The sequence below is a fragment of the Ranitomeya imitator genome, chromosome 9 (assembly GCF_032444005.1).
Source record: "Ranitomeya imitator isolate aRanImi1 chromosome 9, aRanImi1.pri, whole genome shotgun sequence".
NCBI lineage: Eukaryota > Metazoa > Chordata > Amphibia > Anura > Dendrobatidae > Ranitomeya > Ranitomeya imitator.
Genome location: NC_091290.1, coordinates 51,234,616 through 51,251,512, shown reverse-complemented (window position 1 = coordinate 51,251,512; position 16,897 = coordinate 51,234,616). Strand labels below are relative to the sequence as shown.

Genomic DNA, 16,897 nt, shown 5'->3' with positions numbered 1-16,897 from the left:
GGAAGAACTTGCACAATTGGTGGCTGACCAAATACTTCTTTCCCCCACTGTAGATGATAGATAGATACTGTAGACAGATCCATTGATGTTTCTCTATCTTGAGACTTCGTGATTCAGGCTGGTCTTCCACCGCACTCAGCTTTTTCTCTTTCCCTTTCATTGTGATAGAGGCGTAACACTTTTTCAATGAAGTTTTGGAAACTGCTGTCTCTGTTTAATGTCGCAGACTCTCCAGAGAGCATTGAGGTCTCCTTTTCACAGCTCCCTATCAATTAGTTGGGGATTTGGATCTACATGAAGAATGCCTCTAAATTACAAAGAAGAATTAAAAAAGAAGAAAAAAATCAATGTGTTCTCCCCCCACATCCTCCTCCCTGACATGGAGGAGGGGGCGCAGGAGGAGTGGCACTAAGTGCAGCATGGGGAGGAGGCCTGGCTCTGTCTGCTCCCTCCTTCTTCTCCAGTCCCTCATTTGTGATCCTGTTTGCAGCCCAGATAACGGACCCTGAAGCAGTCGCCATGGGGGTAGAAGGATGCACCAAATGTATTAAATACATGCTCTTTGTCTTCAACTTCATCTTCTGGGTGAGTGTCTGTTCTGCAGGCTGCGGCTGTGCAGAGGATGTGCTGCATTTATCCACAGCCTCCTACATGTTTGTATGTGAGCATCTCACAGGGGTGGGCTCCTGGCTTGTCGCGTAGAGCCCCCTAATGTGCCTCTGCAGCTACAATGTAGACATATTCTGCCAATGTAGGAAAATGTTGCAGTCGATAAAGGAGATTGATCAAGGCAGGTGCAGATTGGCAAAATTCTATACATGTTGGCGGATAGGAGGCAGCTGGTGAGAAAACAACAGCTCTATATATGGACCCCCCAAGCCCACGTGGTGCAGTGGGGGATCTGTGCTAGGTGGGCTTGTGGGGAGGGAGGGGGGAAGCGTCCCACCATGGCACCCCTCCATGTCACTAGTCAGACAAAGCAGCTAACAAGTGGTGGGAAAGTCCCCAAAGATTTTACATCGTAGCGACATAAATCAAACAAAAACAGGAAACAAATATATAAATAATAAATAAATAATATAATAATAATAATAATAATATATAAATAAACAAAGTTACTTATTTCTCAGGATCAACCGAATGATCAGAATTTTACTCAAAATTGAAAATTCGACCTAGTAGTCTAACATCGCATAGAAGTCGCCATGGACCCCAAAAAATGACTGGCAGGGTCAAATCTAAATAATTGTAACTAGTGCTCGGTGCTGAATACTGGTGGACTGGGAGTTTAGCGCCACTTCTCGCAAATGTCTCCTAACCGGAGACTATGGGCCTTTGTCATTGTGCAGATAATGAGGCTGGTGCCAACTTCTGACCGTGGTGGTAACACTAAGGATCCATTGTGCCATGATGTCCAGATGGTACGCTGCAGTGACCTCACTCTGGAATGTATGGTGCGATGGAGGGTTGGATGCACAATAGAATTTACACGTGTTTTTCATCTACAAGTTGCAGGCTGAAATCTAAACCATTTACTTCCATATATTTGTTTTCTCCTGATTCCTTTATTTTCTTTCTTAATGGCCGGGGCTCCACAATTGTATGATACACTGCTTATGTCATAATTGTATAAGAAAGCTTACTAGCCTAAAATCAGCTTACTAACGAGGCGCCCCCCACTGTTAGATTGTCATAGCTGCACGTAAACAATGTCACCAAATGCAACTTCTCTGCCAGACCTGACTTACTGTGGACCTTACATTACCCACAGCCAAATAGATTCATTCTTTCTTTGGGGGTTTTGACGGTGGGTGATGGATATTCATTTTTCCATCGATCTTAATTTGTATTCCAAGTAAAGTATTTTTTTTACATTTTTGTTTTTCAACGGACTCTGAAGTCCTGGTGGCTTCAAGAATAAGTAATCTGTAGGAAGATCGATCTCAGAAGATCTTAGCCTGGATAGGTCCACCAGGGTCTTCTCCACCGTTTCTTTGCTTGTATCAAGCCATTGGGTTTCTGGTCTTCCTCTTCTCCTTGTTTCTTCTATTCTTCTGACCATGATGTCTTCTCCAGTGATCGCTCTCTTCGTATGATGTGTCCAGAGTAGACAAGTCGTAGCTTGGTGTTCCTTGCTTTGAGTGACATGTCTGGCTTGATTAGTTCCAAAATTAAAATGGAGTAACGTATTATCTGGGTACAATCCAATCATCAGGAGCAGTCATTGTACAGTGTACATGAAATAATGACACAAGCAACGTTTTGGAAATAGATCACAGCGTGGTCTTCTATGGTGACACCAAATGTGTGGATTCTACCAGAGCAACCAAATGTCTTCTCATTTCTTCTTTGTGTCCTTCCCATACAGTAATAACTTGCAACCATCTTTCTGGAAAGTTGAGTAATAGGAGTTAGAAATATTCAGATAATCAGCCAAATGCGGAGTTCCTCCATCACTTTCATAAGTGATTCCCCATTCTTCTACATTTCTCTCATTCTTCTCTTCTAATAATATCACTAGCGTTAACTGCAATCCGTCACAATGCGTCGTTTTGCAGAAAAAACGCATCCTGCAAAAGTGCTTGCAGGATGCGTTTTTTTCCCCATAGACTTGTATTGACGACGCATTGCCACGGATTGCCACACGTCGCATCCGTTGTGCGACGGATGCGTCGTGCTTTGGCGGACCGTCGGGAGCAAAAAACGCTGCATGTAACGTTTTTTGCTCCTGACGGACCGCTTTTTCCGACCACGCATGCGCAGTCGGAACTCCGCCCCCACCTCCCCGCACCTCACAATGGGGCAGCGGATGCGCCGGAGAAATGCATCCGCTGCCTCCATTGTGCAATGCGTTAAATGCTAGCGTCGGAATCTCTGCCCAACGCATTGCGACGGGGAGATGCCGACGCTAGTGTGAAAGTAGCCTAAGATGTCAGATGTTCTCCACCATTCAGCTATAGAAGTGGTAGCTGCACATAAGATGGCACGATATGGTTTACGGTTCCTTTCCCTAGCTGCAATGCCATTTCTGGTGTTAGAGAATAATTTAATGGTACATGCGTGTGATCCCCATGCAGGTCTGAGGTCACGTGTCCACATGCATGAGATTTTCCGACTAGACTTTCTTCTGCCTCTCAATGTTCCAGTGGGGGAAAGTCTAGTCTGCACATGACCGCAAGTATTCCAATCACACTGTCTGCATTCAGTCATGTGCCCGTCCACCCAAACAGGGAATCCAGGGGAATATTGTGACAGCAGTCGCATAGAGTGATTGAAGACTTTTCTGTTTGGACTGGAGAACCCCTTTAAGGAGTGATATTGGACAATGAATGGTGATAGGAGTGGGCCTTATGAAAAGGTAGGAAGTAGTGCGCCTGCCTCTTCATCTGCTAGCTCACAATGATTCCCAAACCGAGTAAAGATTTAGGAATTATCTTTTCATAGCTTGAAGGGAATTTGTCACCATCTGACTCAGCATGATGTAAAAATAAAGACCCTGATTCCATCGATGTATCACTTACTAGGCTGCTTCCTGCAGTATTGATAAAATCCCCGTTTTCTCTGCTGCAGATCTAGCAGTGCTCTGAATGCTGAGCTCTGTATAACCCCGCCCACACCACTGATTGGCAGTTTCTGTGCACACTGTGCATAGGCAGAAAGCTGCCAATCAGTGGTGTAGGAGGGGTTATACAGAGCTCATTAATATGGAGGACAACCAGGCAGCAGGTTTACTAGTCTTGTAATGATAATCTCCTACTGACAAAACACTGATTTTATCAAAACTACAAAAAACAGCCCAGTAAGTGACGCATTGCTGGAATCAGGGTCTCTGTCTCTACATTATCCTGAGCTCAGATTAGGTGGTGACAAATTGTCTTTAAGAATTCTAACAATTGTGGCCTGGAGCATTTCTTTAGGGTGTAAACCTGTGGTTACAGTATAGCCAAATTAAAGAAATTTCAAGAAATGGAGAGATGGTCTAGTACTCATTTTAATGAGCTCTTCAAGCCCCGGAGACTTATTTGTTTTATGAGTTTGTATCACATTTTGTACTTCTTAGGATTTGGTGCATTTAATAAAGGGCATTGAATAAAAAAAGGTGTATTTTATAAAAAAGGAGTGAATTGTTGAGGAGTTGTGGAGTATTAAAAGCACTGGTATATTATAGACTAAGGAATGATAATCTCTAAAAATGCATGAAATGTGTTGTGGGTTTAAGATCTTGGAGGAAGCGCCTAGAGAAGTTCTGATGCAATGTTGAATTAAACCTCAGCGCTTTTACCCTTTACGTCATTAAAGAACTGACTTATACGACATCATAAGGCTAGGGTCACATTGCGTTAGTGCAATCCGTTTAGCGCTAGCGGATTGCGCTAACGCAATGTTTTCTATGGGGCTGCGGTCGGGGTCGCGGTAACGTCCCCGCTCTCGCAGATCCCCGGGAATCACTGGCGCGTCGCTAGCGCGTGCCGAACATGGCACGCGCTAGTGAAGCGCGTTCCCATTGCCTTCAATGGGCGCGTTAACGGACGCGTTGCACGGCGTTAATTTCACCGTGCAACGCTGTCCGTTAAACGCGGTCCCATAACGCAATGGGAACCCAGCCTTAGCAATATAGGTAAATTTTTTTCAGATTTATAGAGAGGTAGCCACCTGAGATTTTCTCTAGAATGTAAAATATTAAGACAGAAGAAGCAATTTGTTGAATATGTATTTTTAACCCCTTCATGACCCAGCCTATTTTGACCTTAAAGACCTTGCCGTTTTTTGCAATTCTGACCAGTGTCCCTTTATGAGGTAATAACTCAGGAACGCTTCAACGGATCCTAGCGGTTCTGAGATTGTTTTTTCGTGACATATTGGGCTTCATGTTAGTGGTAAATTTAGGTCAATAAATTCTGCGTTTATTTGTGATAAAAACGGAAATTTGGCGAAAATTTTGAAAATTTCGCAATTTTCACATTTTGAATTTTTATTCTGTTAAACCAGAGAGATATGTGACACAAAATAGTTAATAAATAACATTTCCCACATGTTTACTTTACATCAGCACAATTTTGGAAACAAAATTTTTTTTTGTTAGGAAGTTATAAGGGTTAAAATTTGACCAGCGATTTGTCATTTTTACAACGAAATTTACAAAACCATTTTTTTTAGGGACCACCTCACATTTGAAGTCAGTTTGAGGGGTCTATATGGCTGAAAATACCCAAAAGTGACACCATTCTAAAAACTGCACCCCTCAAGGTACTCAAAACCACATTCAAGAAGTTTATTAACCCTTCAGGTGCTTCACAGCAGCAGAAGCAACATGGAAGGAAAAAATGAACATTTAACTTTTTAGTCACAAAAATTATCTTTTAGCAACAATTTTTTTATTTTCCCAATGGTAAAAGGAGAAACTGAACCACGAAAGTTGTTGTCCAATTTGTCCTGAGTACGCTGATACCTCATATGTGGGGGTAAACCACTGTTTGGGCGCACGGCAGGGCTTGGAAGGGAAGGAGCGCCATTTGACTTTTTGAATCAAAAATTGGCTCCACTCTTTAGCGGACACCATGTCACGTTTGGAGAGCCCCCGTGTGCCTAAAAATTGGAGCTCCCCCACAAGTGACCCCATTTTGGAAACTAGACGCCCCAAGGAACTTATCTAGATGCATAGTGAGCACTTTGAACCCCCAGGTGCTTCACAAATTAATCCGTAAAAATGAAAAAGTACTTTTTTTTCACAAAAAAATTCTTTTAGCCTCAATTTTTTCATTTTCACATGGGCAACAGGATAAAATGGATCCTAAAATGTGTTGGGCAATTTCTCCTGAGTACACCAATACCTCACATGTGGGGGTAAACCACTGTTTGGGCACATGGTAAGGCTCGGAAGGGAAGGAGCGCCATTTGACTTTTTGAATGAAAAATTATTTCCATCGTTAGCGGACACCATGTCGCGTTTGGAGAGCTCCTGTGTGCCTAAACATTGGCGCTCCCCCACAAGTGACCCCATTTTGGAAACTAGACCCCCCAAGGAACTTATTTAGATGCCTAGTGAGCACTTTAAACCCTCAGGTGCTTCACAAATTGATCTGTAAAAATGAAAAAGTACTTTTTTTTCACAAAAAAATTCTTTTCGCCTCAATTTTTTCATTTTCACATGGGCAGTAGGGTAAAATGGATCATAAAATTTATTGGGCAATTTCTCCCGAGTACGTCGATACCTCATATGTGGGGGTAAACCACTGTTTGGGCACTCGGCAGGGCTCGGAAGGGAAGGCGCGCCATTTGACTTTTTGAATGGAAAATTAGCTCCAATTGTTAGCGGACACCATGTCGCGTTTGGAGAGCCCCTGTGTGCCTAAACATTGGAGCTCCCCCACAAGTGACCCCATTTTGGAAACTAGACCCCCCAAGGAACTTATCTAGATGCATATTGAGCACTTTAAACCCCCAGGTGCTTCACAGAAGTTTATAACGCAGAGCCATGAAAATAAAAAATAATTTTTCTTTCCTCAAAAATGATTTTTTAGCCTGGAATTTCCTATTTTGCCAAGGATAATAGGAGAAATTGGACCCCAAATATTGTTGTCCTGTTTGTCCTGAGTACGCAGATACCCAATATGTGGGGGTAAACCACTGTTTGGGTGCACGGCAGGGCTCGGAAGGGATGGCACGCCATTTGGCTTTTTAAATGGAAAATTAGCTCCAATCATTAGCGGACACCATGTCACGTTTGGAGAGCCCCTGTGTGCCTAAACATTGGAGATCCCCCAGAAATGACCCCATTTTGGAAACTAGACCCCCAAAGGAACTAATCTAGATGTGTGGTGAGGACTTTGAATCCCCAAGTGCTTCACAGAAGTTTATAACGCAGAGCCATGAAAAAAAAAAAAAATTATTTTCTCAAAAATGATCTTTTAGCCTGCAATTTTTTATTTTCCCAAGGGTAACAGGAGAAATTTGACCCCAAAAGTTGTTGTCCAGTTTCTCCTGAGTACGCTGATACCCCATATGTGGGGGTAAATCACTGTTTGGGCACATGCCGAGGCTCGGAAGTGAAGTAGTGACGTTTTGAAATGCAGACTTTGATGGAATGCTCTGTGGGCGTCACGTTGCGTTTGCAGAGCCCCTGATGTGGCTTAACAGTAGAAACCCCCCACAAGTGACCCCATTTTGGAAACTAGACCCCCAAAGGAACTTATCTAGATGTGTGGTGAGCACTTTGAACCCCCAAGTGCTTCATAGAAGTTTATAATGCAGAGCCGTGAAAATAATAAATACGTTTTCTTTCCTCAAAAATAATTATTTAGCCCAGAATTTTTTATTTTCCCAAGGGTTACAGAAGAAACTGGACCCCAAAAGTTGTTGTCCAGTTTCTCCTGAGTACGCTGATACCCCATATGTGGGGGTAAACCACTGTTTGGGCACATGCCGAGGCTCGGAAGTGAAGTAGTGACGTTTTGAAATGCAGACTTTGATGGAATGCTCTGTGGGCGTCACGTTGCGTTTGCAGAGCCCCTGATGTGGCTTAACAGTAGAAACCCCCCACAAGTGACCGCATTTTGGAAACTAGACCCCGAAAGGAACTTATCTAGATGTGTGGTGAGCACTTTGAACCCCCAAGCGCTTCATAGAAGTTTATAATGCAGAGCCGTGAAAATAATAAATACGTTTTCTTTCCTCAAAAATAATTATTTAGCCCAGAATTTTTTAATTTTCCCAAGGGTAACAGGAGAAATTTGACCCCAATATTTGTTTTCCAGTTTCTCCTGAGTATGGTGATACCCCATATGTGGGGGTAAACTACTGTTTGGGCACATGCCGGGGCTTGGAATTGAAGTAGTGACGTTTTGAAATGCAGACTTTGATGGAATGCTCTGCGGGCGTCACGTTGCGTTTGCAGAGCCCCTGATGTGCCTAAACAGTAGAAACCCCCCACAAGTGACCCCATTTTGGAAACTAGACCCCGAAAGGAACTTATCTAGATGTGTGGTGAGCACTTTGAACCCCCAAGTGCTTCATAGAAGTTTATAATGCAGAGCCGTGAAAATAATAAATACGTTTTCTTTCCTCAAAAATAATTATTTAGCCCAGAATTTTTTATTTTCCCAAGGGTTACAGGAGAAATTGGACCCCAAAAGTTGTTGTCCAGTTTCTCCTGAGTACGCTGATACCCCATGAGTGGGGGTAAACCACTGTTTGGGCACACGTCGGGGCTCAGAAGGGAAGTAGTGACTTTTGAAATGCAGACTTTGATGGAATGGTCTGCGGGTGTCACGTTGCGTTTGCAGAGCCCCTGGTGTGCCTAAACAGTAGAAACCCCCACAAGTGACCCCATTTTAGAAATTAGACCCCCCAAGGAACTTATCTAGATATGTGGTGAGCACTTTGAACCCCCAAGTGCTTCACAGACGTTTACAACGCAGAGCCGTGAAAATAAAAAATCATTTTTCTTTCCTCAAAATTTATGTTTTAGCAAGCATTTTTTTTGATTCACAAGGGTAACAGGAGAAATTGGACCCCAGTAATTGTTGCGCAGTTTGTCCTGAGTATGCTGGTACCCCATATGTGGGGGTAAACCACTGTTTGGGCACACGTCAGGGCTCGGAAGTGAGGGAGCACCATTTGACGTTTTGAATACGAGATTGGCTGGAATCAATGGTGGCGCCATGTTGCGTTTGGAGACCCCTGATGTGCCTAAACAGTGGTAACCCCTCAATTCTACCTCCAACACTAACCCCAACACACCCCTAACCCTAATCCCAACTGTAGCCATAACCCTAAACACAACCCTAACCGCAACACACCCCTAACCACAACCCTAACCCCAACACACCCCTAACCATAACCACAACCCTAATTCCAACCCTAACCCTAAGGCTATGTGCCCACGTTGCGGATTCGTGTGAGATATTTTCGCACCATTTTTGAAAAATCCGCGGGTAAAAGGCACTGCGTTTTACCTGCGGATTTTCCGCGGATTTCCAGTGTTTTTTGTGCGGATTTCACCTGCGGATTCCTATTGAGGAACAGGTGTAAAACGCTGCGGAATCCGCACAAAGAATTGACATGCTGCGGAAAATACAACGCAGCGTTTCCGCGTGGTATTTTCTGCACCATGGGCACAGCGGATTTGGTTTCCATATGTTTACATGGTACTGTAAACCTGATGGAACACTGCTGTGAATCCGCAGCCAAATCCGCACCGTGTGCACATAGCTTAATTCTAAAGGTATGTGCACACGCTGCGGAAAACGCTGCGGATCCGCAGCAGTTTCCCATGAGTTTACAGTTCAATGTAAACCTACGGGAAACAAAAATCGCTGTGCCCATGCTGCGGAAAAACTGCACGGAAACGCAGCGGTTTACATTCCGCAGCATGTCACTTCTTTGTGCGGATTCCGCAGCGGTTTTACAACTGCTCAAATAGAAAATCGCAGTTGTAAAACCGCAGTGAAATGCGCAGAAAAACCACGGTAAATCCGCCATAAATCCGCAGCGGTTTAGCACTGCGGATTTATCAAATCCGCAGCGGAAAAATCCGCAGAGGACCAGAATACGTGTGCACATACCGAAACCCTAACCCTAGCCCTAACCCTACCCCTACCCCTAGCCCTAACCCTACCCCTAGCCCTAACCCTAACCCTAACCCTACCCCTAACCCTAACCCTACCCCTAACCCTACCCCTAACCCTACCCCTAACCCTAACCCTAACCCTATTCTAACATTAGTGGAAAAAAAAAAATTTCTTTAGTTTTTTATTGTCCCTACCTATGGGGGTGACAAAGGGGGGGGGTCATTTATTATTTTTTTTATTTTGATCACTGAGATAGATTATATCTCAGTGATCAAAATGCACTTTGGAACGAATCTGCCGGCCGGCAGATTCGGCGGGCGCACTGCGCATGCGCCCGCCATTTTGGAAGATGGCGGCGCCCAGGGAGAAGACGGACGGGACCCCGGCTGGATCGGTAAGTATGATGGGGTGGGGGGGTACCACGGGGGGGGGGATCGGAGCACGGGGGGCGGAATCGGAGTGCGGGAGGGGTGGAACGGAGCACGGGGGGCGTGGAACGGAGCACGGGGGGGCTGGAATGGAGCACGGGGGGTGGAACGGAGCACCAGGGGGGGTGGATCGGAGTGCAGGGGGGGTGATTGGAGCACGGGGGGGTGATTGGAGGACGGGGGGAGCGGACAAGAGCACGGGGGGGAGCGGAGCACTGGACGGAGGGGAGCCGGAGCAGTGTACCGGCCAGATCGGAGGGCTGGGGGGGCGATCGGAGGGGTGGGGTGGGGGCACACTAGTATTTCCAGCCATGGCCGATGATATTTCAGCATCGGCCATGGCTGGATTGTAATATTTCACCCGTTATAATGGGTGAAATATTACAAATCGCTCTGATTGGCAGTTTCACTTTCAACAGCCAATCAGAGCGATCGTAGCCACGAGGGGGTGAAGCCACCCCCCCTGGGCTAAACTACCACTCCCCCTGTCCCTGCAGATCGGGTGAAATGGGAGTTAACCCTTTCACCCGATCTGCAGGGACGCGATCTTTCCATGACGCCGCATAGGCGTCATGGGTCGGAATGGCACCGACTTTCATGACGCCTACGTGGCGTCAAAGGTCGGGAAGGGGTTAAGGAAATCTATTGTTTGGTTTTGCCTCTGAGTAGAGTGAGTGGATTGCTTCGGACATCCCTAGTCCACGATCCAGGTTAGTGCTCTTTGACCAAGGCCAGGAGCTCTGCCAATGTTCTGCGCTTGCAGGTTCCCCCGAGCGGTATTTGAAGGTGTAACGTTATCTATGTGGCATGGGGTGCACTGTTTATGTCTCGCCGGCCCGTCTAATCATAAACCAAGCCTGGGATCCCGGAAGCTCAAGAAATTCACGCAACTCCAGTCTATGACCAGAGATCACTGACCTGGACCATAGACCATGGACATCACGGTTTTGGAGTGTGGAAGGAAACCGGACTACACGCAAGCACAGGGAGAACATACAAACTCATTGCAGAAGTTGTTCTTGGTTGGATCTGAACCCAGGACCCCAGAGCTGCAAATCGACAGTGGAGACCTCCTAATGTGTATAATCTGCAGTGTAGAAAGCATGACAAAGTCTCTGAGTGTCATGGCACCAAGCAGTATGTATGGCCGAAGTATGGATGCACAAGTGTCATCTCCATGTGGATCTTGTTAACTCTGCTAAATATCTGATTCAGGTACACTGGAGGTGCCATGTGAGATGATTTGGCTGCAGCATTTATCATTTCTGCTTTAATTCAGTGTTCCCCTGCCTCAGTTTAGTGTTCCCCTGCCACAGTTTAGTGCTCCTCGTGCTTCAGTTTAGTGTTCCCCTGCTTCAGTTCAGTGCTCATCCTGCTTCAGTTTAGTGCTCCTCCTGCATCATTTTAGTGTTCCCCTGCTTCAGCTTAGTGTTCCTCAGCTTCAGTTTAGTGCTCCTCCTGCTTCAGTTTAGTGCTCCTCCTGCTTCAGTTTAGTGCTCCTCCTGCTTCAGTTTAGTGTTCCCGTGCTTCAGTTTAGTGTTCCCCTGCTTCAGTTTAGCGTTCCCCTGCTTCAGTTTAGTGTTCCCCTGCTTCAGTTTAGTGTTCCCCTGCTTCAGTTTAGTGCTCCTCCTGCTTCAGTTTAGTGTTCCCGTGCTTCAGTTTAGTGTTCCCCTGCTTCAGTTTAGTGTTCCCCTGCTTCAGTTTAGTGTTCCCCTGCTTCAGTTTAGTGTTCCCCTGCTTCAGTTTAGTGCAGTTTAGTTTATTTAAATCTAAATAATTGTAACTAGTGCTCGGTGCTGAATACTGGTGGACTGGGAGTTTAGCGCCACTTCTCGCAAATGTCTCCTAACTGGAGACTATCGGCCTTTGTCATTGTGCAGATAATGAGTCTGGTGCCAACTTCTGACCGTGGTGGTAACACTAAGGATCCATTGTGCCATGATGTCCAGATGGTACGCTGCAGTGACCTCACTCTGGAATGTATGGTGCGATGGAGGGTTGGATGCACAATAGAATTTACACGTGTTTTTCATCTACAAGTTGCAGGCTAAAATCTAAACCATTTACTTCCATATATTTGTTTTCTCCTGATTCCTTTATTTTCTTTCTTAATGATCGGGGCTCCACAATTGTATGATACACTGCTTATTTCATAATTGTATAAGAAAGCTTACTAGCCTAAAATCAGCTTACTAACGAGGCGCCCCCCACTGTGAGATTGTCATAGCTGCATGTAAACAATGTCACCAAATGCAACTTCTCTGCCAGACCTGACTTACTGTGGACCTTACATTACCCACAGCCAAATAGATTCATTATTTCTTTGGGGGTTTTGACGGTGGGTGATGGATATTCATTTTTCCATAGATCTTTATTTGTATTCCAAGTAAAGTATTTTTTTTTTTACATTTTTGTTTTTCAACGGACTCTGAAGTCCTGGTGGCTTGAAGAATAAGTAATCTGTAGGAAGATCGATCTCAGAAGATCTTAGCCTGGATAGGTCCACCAGGGTCTTCTCCACCGTTTCTTTGCTTGTATCAAGCCACCGGGTTGCTGGTCTTTTCTCTTCTCCTTGTTTCTTCTATTCTTCAGACCATGATGTCTTCTCCAGTGATCGCTCTCTTCGTATCATGTGTCCAGAGTAGACAAGTCGTAGCTTGGTGTTCCTCGCTTTGAGTGACATGTCTGGCTTGATTAGTTCCAAAATTAAGTATTATATGGGTACAATACAATCATAACCCGCCCACACCACTGATTGGCAGTTTCCTGTGCACACTGTGCATAGGCAGAAAGCTGCCAATCACTGGTGTGGGAGGGGTTATGCAGAGCTCATTAATATGGAGGACAACCTGGCAGCAGGTTTACTAGTCCTGTAATGATAATCTCTTACTGATAAAACACTGATTTTATCAAAACTACAGGAAGCAGCCCAGTAAGTGACGCATTGCTGGAATCAGGGTCTCTGTCTCTACATTGTCCTGAGCTCAGATTAGGTGGTGACAAATTGTCTTTAAGAATTCTAACAATTGTGGCCGGGAGCATTTCTTTAGGGTATAAACCTGTGGTTACAGTATAGCCAAATTAAAGAAATTACAAAGAAATGGAGAGATGGTCTAGTACTCATTAATGAGCTCTTCAAGCCTCGGAGACTTATTTGTTTTATGAGTTTGTATCACATTTTGTACTTCTTAGGATTTGGTGCATTTAATAAAGGGCATTGAATAAAAAAAGGTGTATTTTATTAAAAAAAGGAGTGAATTGTTGAGGAGTTGTGGAGTATTAAAAGCACTGGTATATTATGGACTAAGGAATGATAATCTCTAAAAATGCATGAAATGTGTTGTGGGGTAAAGATCTTGGAGGAAGCGCCTAGAGAAGTTCTGATTGCAATTTTGAATTAAACCTCAGCGCTTTTACCCTTTACGTCATTAAAGAAATGACTTTGTTATTTTGACTATACGACATCATAAGCAATATAGGTAAATTGTTTTCAGATTTATAGAGAGGTAGCCGCCTGAGATTTTCTCTAGAATGTAAAATATTAAGACAGAAGAAGCAATTTGTTGAATATGCATTTTTAAGGAAATCTATTGTTTGGTTTTGCCTCTGAGTAGAGTGAGTGGATTGCTTCGGGCATCCCTAGTCCACGATCCAGGTTATTTTATGGTGTAACGTTATCTATGTGGCATGGGGTGCACTGTTTATGTCTTGCCGGCCCGTCTAATCATAAACCAAGACTGGGATCCCGGAAGCTCAAGAAATTCACGCAACTCCAGTCTATGACCAGAGATCACTGACTTGGACCATAGACCATGGACATCACGGTTTTGGAGTGTGGAAGGAAACCGGACTACATGCAAGCACAGGGAGAACATACAAACTCATTGCAGAAGTTGTTCTTGGTTGTACCTGAACCCAGGACCCCAGAGCTGCAAATCAACAGTGCTGACCACCTAATGTTTATAATCTGCAGTGTAGAAAGCATGACAAGGTCTCTGGGTGTCATGGCACCAGGCAGTATGTATGGCCGAAGTATGGATGCACAAGTGTCATCTCCATGTGGATCTTGTTAACTCTGCAAAATATCTGGTTCAGGTACACTGGCAGGACAAGAGGTGCCACATGAGATGATTTGGCTGCAGCATTTATCATTCAGTGTTTCCCTGCCTCAGTTTAGTGTTCCCCTGCTTCAGTTTAGTGTTCCCCTGCTTCAGTTTAGGGTTCCCCTGCTTCAGTTTAGGGTTCCCCTGCTTCAGTTTAGTGTTCCCCTGCCTCAGTTTAGGGTTCCTCTGCTTCAGTTTAGTGTTCCCCTGCTTCAGTTTAGTGTTCTCCTGATTCAGTTTAGTGTTCCCCTGCCTCAGTTTAGTGTTCCTCTGCTTCAGTTTAGTGTTCCCCTGCTTCAGTTTAGTGTTTCCCTGTCTCAGTTTAGAGTTCCACTGCTTCAGTTTAGTGTTCCCCTGCTGCAGTTTAGTGTTCCCCTGCTTCAGTTTAGTGTTCCCCTGCCTCAGTTTAGTGTTCCTCTGCTTCAGTTTAGTGTTCCCCTGCTTCAGTTTAGTGTTCCCCTGATTCAGTTTAGTGTTCCCCTGCCTCAGTTTAGTGTTCCTCTGCTTCAGTTTAGTGTTCCCCTGCTTCAGTTTAGTGTTCCCCTGCTTCAGTTTAGTGTTCCTCTGCTTCAGTTTAGTGTTCCCCTGCTTCAGTTTAGTGCTCCTTCTGCTTCAGTTTAGTGTTCCCCTGCTTCAGTTTAGTGTTCCCCTGCTTCAGTTTAGTGTTCCCCTGCTTCAGTTTAGTGTTCCCCTGCCTCAGTTTAGTGCTCCTCCTGCTTCAGTTTAGTGCTCCTCCTGCTTCAGTTTAGTGTTCCTCTGCCTCAGTTTAGTGTTCCCCTGCTTCAGTTGAGTGTTCCCCTGTTTCAGTTTAGTGTTCCCCTGCTTCAGTTTAGTGTTCCCCAGCTTCATTTTAGTGTTCCTCTGCTTCAGTTTAGTGTTCCCCTGCTTCAGTTTAGTGCTCCTCTGCTTCAGTTTAGTGTTCCCCTGCTTCAGTTTAGTGCTCCTCGTACTTCAGTTTAGTGCTCCTCCTGCTTCAGTTTAGTGTTCCCCTGCTTCAGTTTAGTGCTCCTCCTACTTCAGTTTAGTGCTCCTCCTGCTTCAGTTTAGTGTTCCCCTGCTTCAGTTTAGTGATCCCCAGCTTCAGTTTAGTGTTCCTCTGCTTCAGTTTAGTGTTCCCCTGATTCAGTTCAGTGCTCCTCCTGCTTCAGTTTAGTGCTCCTCCTGCTTCAGTTATGTGTTCCCCTGCTTCAGTTGAGTGTTCCCCTGCTTCAGTTTAGGGTTCCTCTGCTTCAGTTTAGTGTTTTCCTGCTTCAGTTTAGTGCTCCTCCTGCTTCAGTTTAGTGCTCCTCCTGCTTCAGTTTAGTGTTCCCCTGCTTCAGTTTAGTGTTCCTCTGCTTCAGTTTAGTGTTTCCTTGCATCAGTTTAGTGCTCCTCCTGCTTCAGTTTAGTGCTCCTCCTGCTTCAGTTTAGTGTTCCCCTGGTTCAGTTGAGTGTTCTCCTGCTTCAGTTTAGTGTTCCCCTGCTTCAATTTAGTGTTCCCCTGCTTCAGTTTAGTGCTCCTCTGCTTCAGTTTAGTGTTCCCCTGCCTCAGTTTAGTGTTCCACTGCTTCAGTTTAGTGTTCCCCTGCTGCAGTTTAGTGTTCCCCTGCTTCAGTTTAGTGTTCCCCTGCCTCAGTTTAGTGTTCCTCTGCTTCAGTTTAGTGTTCCTCTGCTTCAGTTTAGTGTTCCCCTGCTTCAGTTTAGTGTTCCTCTGCTTCAGTTTAGTGTTCCCCTGCTTCAGTTTAGTGCTCCTTCTGCTTCAGTTTAGTGTTTCCCTGCTTCAGTTTAGTGTTTCCCTGCTTCAGTTTAGTGTTCCCCTGCTTCAGTTTAGTGCTCCTCCTGCTTCAGTTTAGTGTTCCTCTGCCTCAGTTTAGTGTTCCCCTGCTTCAGTTGAGTGTTCCCCTGTTTCAGTTTAGTGTTCCCCTGCTTCAGTTTAGTGCTCCTCCTACTTCAGTTTAGTGCTCCTCCTGCTTCAGTTTAGTGTTCCCCTGCTTCAGTTTAGTGATCCCCAGCTTCAGTTTAGTGATCCCCAGCTTCAGTTTAGTGTTCCTCTGCTTCAGTTTAGTGTTCCCCTGATTCAGTTCAGTGCTCCTCCTGCTTCAGTTTAGTGCTCCTCCTGCTTCAGTTATGTGTTCCCCTGCTTCAGTTGAGTGTTCCCCTGCTTCAGTTTAGTGTTCCTCTGCTTCAGTTTAGTGTTTCCCTGCTTCAGTTTAGTGCTCCTCCTGCTTCAGTTTAGTGCTCCTCCTGCTTCAGTTTAGTGTTCCCCTGCTTCAGTTGAATGTTCCCCTGCTTCAGTTTAGTGTTCCTCTGCTTCAGTTTAGTGTTTCCTTGCTTCAGTTTAGTGCTCCTCCTGCTTCAGTTTAGTGCTCCTCCTGCTTCAGTTTAGTGTTCCCCTGGTTCAGTTGAGTGTTCCCCTGCTTCAGTTTAGTGTTCCCCTGCTTCAATTTAGTGTTCCCCTGCTTCAGTTTAGTGCTCCTCTGCTTCAGTTTAGTGTTCCACAGCTTCAGTTTAGTGATCCCCAGCTTCAGTTTAGTGTTCCTCTGCTTCAGTTTAGTGTTCCCCTGCTTCAGTTGAGTGCTCCTCCTGCTTCAGTTTAGTGCTCCTCCTGCTTCAGTTTAGTGCTCCTCGTGCTTCAGTTTAGTGTTCCTCTGCTTCAGTTTAGTGTTCCGCTGCTTCAGTTTAGTGTTCCCCTGCTTCAGTTTAGTGCTCCTCTGCTTCAGTTTAGTGTTCCCCAGCTTCAGTTTAGTGATCCCCAGCTTCAGGTTAGTGTTCCTCTGCTTCAGTTTAGTGTTCCCCTGCTTCAGTTGAGTGCTCCTCC

General features: G+C 45.2%; 1 protein-coding gene across 1 annotated transcript in view; it reads left to right on the top strand.

Annotated features, from left to right (window-relative positions):
• The first annotated feature begins 428 nt into the window (after positions 1–428).
• CD81 (CD81 molecule) overlaps positions 429–16,897 on the top strand; it is a 79,934-nt gene continuing 63,465 nt past the window's right edge. The window contains exon 1 of the mRNA XM_069740213.1: positions 429–585. Coding sequence (XP_069596314.1) covers positions 520–585 — 66 coding nt within the window. The 5' untranslated portion in view covers positions 429–519. The remainder of the gene's footprint in view (positions 586–16,897) is intronic.